We start from the raw sequence: 5145 nt of genomic DNA, 5'->3' as shown, positions 1-5145 counted from the left end.
CAGAGAGATTTGCATAATGTATTCATAATAAAACATTAGTAGCTGCAGTTATGATTCAGAATGTCTCTTGTGGCTCTCAAACTCCTAATTTTCCACTTCAATGTCAATCAGAGGATCACCATTCTCTTTGGAGGAGAATTCCAGCAACATCTGTGACTGGCTGATGCAGCCATTTAATCAAAACATTTGCACCAACTCACTTTCAGGAAGAAATTACACATTGTAAAATATGCCTCATCACCATTTATGTCTTCATTACCTGACTCGATAATTCTTCAGATTTCTTTATACATTGATATAAAACTATATACATAGGTGTGTATATATAGTTTAAAAAAAAAAAGATTTATAAAACTAAAACTAAACTGTGTTTGTCGGGGTTGAAAGGTCCTCTGCCCAGTCATAATGGCTGCAGTGTCCTCCTCGTTAGCGAGTCCACTAGACTGTTGATTGGGCCATCGAGATGATGGGAGAGGGTCAAATCCGTCCTTCCTTTTGGGATTCCGTTGTATAAATTCTTCATGTGCTAATGTACCAAAAAACAAACCTTTGTATAGATATAGGTTATATAGAATTTTGTACCCAATTGTGAAGAGCGCCGTGTTATCCGGTCCGTGGCTCACATGGTATCCAGTCTATGAAGGAAGCTGTTCCATTAAGTCACGGATCAACATTCAGAGTTCCACCTCCACCTCTCTATTCAATCCAGCATGAACATACGGTCAGTGGCATTATAAAGATAAGAAATGGTCAAAGCCTTGTTCTATCAGTCAGCCACACACTTCTATTCCATGAGGACCGGGGGAGTCCAGTGTGTGTGTGTGTGTGTGTGTGTGTGTGTGTGCGCCTCCTCAGCGTGAAGACATCAGAAAAGAACCAATGGAACAATCTTCTTTCCGTCCTAGGTCGGGGGGACGTCTCAGTCAGACGGATATCTCATAGGTGGTCCCTCCGACACCAGTCACCTTCTTCACCCCGCCCCCTGGTTTGGATGTGCTGTGATTGGCCAAGCCTGGGCGAGACGTGGATCTGATCAGACAGCCGGCAGGAAAAGGGGAGGGGGAGTTAAGGGGGGGGAGTAAGGGGGGGGCGGGGTGAGAGAGGGGGGGTGAGTAGATTTGATTCAAATGAAATAGACCGTAATCAATTTGTTAAGTTCTAATAAGGCATCGTTGGAGGGGAGGTAAAAGCCACAGAACAGAGTGAGACAGCATCGTGCTATTTACTCATGCAGAAACACAAACACACTCCTGTTTCACACATCTTAACACTTAGCATACTTCTACAATGAATAAACAAAACACCAGAAACTACACTCAATTAATACTTTTGTCCGGCATCAACAGTTCTTCAAACATACAAAAAACATCTTCGGCTTCCTCTAAAAAGTGTAATGCGCACGGCAAAGTTTAGTTGATAGGGACACTATGTTGGACATTTCGTTCACGAAGTTTTGGTTTGCGTAGAGACAGAGGACACAGCATAGGCAGCATCACTTTAACCTCACAGTAATTGTTTGTTGCCTCATTGTCCCATTACTTACGCAGAGCATTGCAAGTGTCTATTTTCGCTTTTGTTAATTATTAAGAGTGGAATGGCTCATTTGCTTACTCCCGAACACTCCCGTTTCCTGCTCTGCCTGTATGTGACACGGTCTGGTAAATGGGCCGCATGTCAGCAATCCTAAAGTCACACAAATGGACACGCACAAACGCACACAGAGAGAGAGAGAGACACTACCTGGGACTTACTGGTCAAACGACGGCCACTTGGGTGTTCAATTAAAAAGTGAAAGAGAGAGGGATGGAGTTAACCACACAGTAGAGCGAGAGGAGGACAGAGCCTTAAGTGTTGAAGAGCCCACTCGATATAACAAGCAGCAGTCAACAGTCACTAAATACTTCTCATGGATCAGGATTCACTGTCTCGCCTGCCGTAGGCTACCGGTAAGTGATACATAATAATGTAAACAAACTTAGGACGTGTTCAAAAGCAAGGACTGTGTGATCTAATTACGTGTAGTTATGTTTTTAGCATGTTGATGTTCTATCAGCATGTTGTGATGTGCTAAACATGCAGTTAGATGTTCGTTTCGTGTTTCTTTTTAGCGCTGGCTATCAGCAGCTGGTTCGCCTGTGTTTTGATTCAGAACTTGTCGGCAATTTGGTTTGAGGTGGACCAACATTAAAATAAGCACATCTTCGTCAATTAGATTCAGATTTCAATGTAAGACACTTCATTTGAAAGCGTACAATCTGCACTTTCATAATCTGAAAAATGACCAGGAGGACTTGAGAACTTTTTTTTAACCAGACCCTGTCACATATCGGTGCAGAGTTTGTCTTGGTCAGAGCGGAAAAACTTTCCGCGTGGTTTTTAGAGCTGCGAGCCGCTGTTTAAAAGCAAATCGAAGCCCCCTCGTATCTGAGACAAACACAGGCAACACAGAAGTCCTACAAGCAGAAAAAACTCACTGAACATCAAGGAGGAAAAGGAAGACTCACACAGATCAGGAAAGAACAGGAGGAGGGCTTGACACAGAGCAGGGAACAGGAGGAGGAAGAGTGGCTGGATGGACGAGGCTCAGATGTCTACTCACTGTGGAGCCTGTGTCGCTCCGCCTCTGCCCCCTCCCGACGGACCGCCTACTCCCAGCGGCCGGGCCTTGTGCTGCTGCCCCGCCTCCCCGGTGTAGGAGACAGACTTCCCCAGGGAGGGGCCTCGGGGCGGGGGGGACACGGGGGGGGGTTCTAGGGAGCGGGCACGGGGGGACTGGGAGGAGTTGGAATGGGAGGGCGGGTCAGAGAGAGGAGACGGACGAAAGGAGGCGCGCGGCGGCCTGGAGTCCTGCTGCGGGAGGAGGTGGTGGTGGTGGTGGTGCTGGACTTCGGCGTGGGCGGGGGGGGAAGGAGGAGGAGGGGGGCTGACGGCGCGCAGGTACGCTCGGTGGGGGGAGGAGAAAGACGCGGAGCCCTGGAGCAGCTGCCCTTCCCTCTGCTGGGCGATCTGAGCCGAGAGGAAGGGCGACGTGTAGCCCCGCAGGGGGGGCGTCTCCCGGGCGTGGTCGGTCGCCGGGGGGAACGCCCCAGGGGCGTGGGGGGGCTTATGGGGGGACAGCTCGTGCGCGGCCGACTCAAACTCGGGGCTCTCCGACGGTGTCAGCAGGCTGTCGTAGGACAGGCTGCCGTTCCGCGGGGTTTGATTGGCCAGGCTTTTGTAGCTGGTGTCGGTGGTGCCCTCTGATTGGAGCGTACTCAGGGCATTGTGGGCCGTCTGGGCGGAACGCAGGCTGGAGGAGTGGGAGCCGCCACCGCCGCCGGCCGACAGGATCAGCGAGGAGGGGTAGGAGGTGTACGACCTCCCCCCCAGGGAGTAGCCCGAGACGCCGCCCGAGACGCCACCCCCGCCCGTCCCGCCGGGACCCCCGGGGCCCTCGCCCCTCTCCCCTCCCCCTCTGCGCGCCCCCCCCACACCTCCTCCCGGCCCCCCGTCCAGGCTGTTAGGTTCCGAGCGATAGCTGGGCTGCCGACTCGACTGAAGGATGGACGAAGAGTCCAGACTGTCCCCCCGAATCATCTGAGGGGAGGGACAAAGACACGGGGGATAGGGGGGGGGGGGTAGAGAGGAGAAGTGGAAGGTAAGGAGAGAAGGGAAAGAGAGGGCACGACAAAAAGAGAGGAAAATGTAGAGTATGTTAAAGGAGGGATATCTTTGTGAAGAGGATCAAACCACAACCTTAACTTAAAGGTAGAGCATTTTTACACACAGAGAGAGAGAGAGAGAGAGAGAGGGAGGGAGAGAGAGGAGGAAGTAGGGTGACGAGGTTCTAATAAATCATCACACTATCAAAACAAGTGACCTTGCACAAATACAGAGCATTGGGAGCTGTGTAGAAATAGACACGTCCACAGAAACAGAGGATTCCAGTCAAATGCAGAATCAGGGGGGAAAAAAAGGAAAGTCATCGATTCACACAAACACAAAAACGCAGAGGAACGGAAACACGCACGAACGCACACACAGAGAGAGACACTACCTGGGACTTACTGGTCAAACGACGGCCACTTGGGTGTTCAATTAAAAAGTGAAAGAGAGAGGGATGGAGTTAACCACACAGTAGAGCGAGAGGAGGACAGAGCCTTACCCAAGCCTCTCAGGCCCTATACGGTACCAGTGTTCTCTAGGTCTGAACCCTGGAGGTTTGGCTGTGTTAAGGATTAAGGCCCTGTCCACACCTAGACGTTTTTTTGTTTGTTTGTTAGATTTTTATATTGGGTTTGGGGGGTTCGTCCACACGCAAACACATTTTTGCCACCTGAAAACGAACATTTTGAAAAACTTTGGCCACAGTGAAGATTTTTAAAAACGCTGTATATTGGCCGTATATATTTTATTTATTTTTTAAATTTGTTTTTCAGATTTTATCCCTTTTTCACCCAATTTGGTATCCAATTGAACCCAACCTAGCATCCAATTATCCCCTGCCTATTGCGTAGGATCCGCCGCACGACCCCGTGGCCGGCAGCCCCAGAGGAGATCGCCAGGCAGACTAGCTGACTGGCTCCTCGAGCCCAGCACCGTTATTCCGGCACCGGTGTTGCGCGACGGATCCTTGTCCGGAAATAGTCCTATACCGCCCTCTGGAGCGGCCGCTCAATATGCCGCTCCCTGTGTGCCCTGGCCATATCCGGGTCTGGCGAGACCGGGATTCGATCCCAGTCCCCGGTGGGCAGCTTGCACTAGTGGCTAGTGCTTAGACCGCTACGCCACCGCGGGGCTCTTGGCCGTATATTTTTGACGTGTGGACGAGTTTTTTGTATTCGTCACGTCATCATGGGCGTAGATTTCTATGATCATGCGCACTGCAGCTGTTTGCTGTTCCCACCAACGTCATATCCTGGCAAGACTCCCACTCAATGCTTTCGCAGGTTTTTTGTACTTTGTACAAGAGTGATGCTCAAGAATGCTTCGACTTCGCTGTCTGTCCAAACAAACGACTCCTTTCCCCGAGGCGGCATGATGCTTACGAGGGAGAAATGTCGTATTTCGCGGTAACACGGAAGAACCGGTAGTAGCTTTGTTTTCCTGCCGTCTGATTGGCCAGCGGAGCTAAGGGGTTAAAATGATATCGCCAACTACTGGTGT

The 5145-nt window shown here is 50.5% G+C and overlaps 1 protein-coding gene across 1 annotated transcript in view; it reads right to left on the bottom strand.

Annotated features, from left to right (window-relative positions):
• Window positions 1–382: 382 nt before the first annotated feature.
• The window catches only part of zdhhc5b (zDHHC palmitoyltransferase 5b), a gene marked incomplete at its 5' end in the record, with an annotated part of 9258 nt that continues 4495 nt past the window's right edge, over window positions 383–5145 (bottom strand). Inside the window, 2 exons of the mRNA XM_080525257.1 lie at window positions 383–1029; window positions 2600–3576. Of these exons, the coding sequence (XP_080381383.1) occupies window positions 924–1029; window positions 2600–3576 (1083 nt within the window). The 3' untranslated portion in view covers window positions 383–923. The remainder of the gene's footprint in view (window positions 1030–2599; window positions 3577–5145) is intronic.

Source organism: Nansenia antarctica (genome assembly GCF_963989245.1).
Source record: "Nansenia antarctica genome assembly, chromosome: 3".
NCBI classification, from domain to species: Eukaryota; Metazoa; Chordata; class Actinopteri; order Argentiniformes; family Microstomatidae; genus Nansenia; species Nansenia antarctica.
Note: the sequence above shows the minus strand (reverse complement) of the source record. Positions and strands in the feature narration are given on the sequence as shown.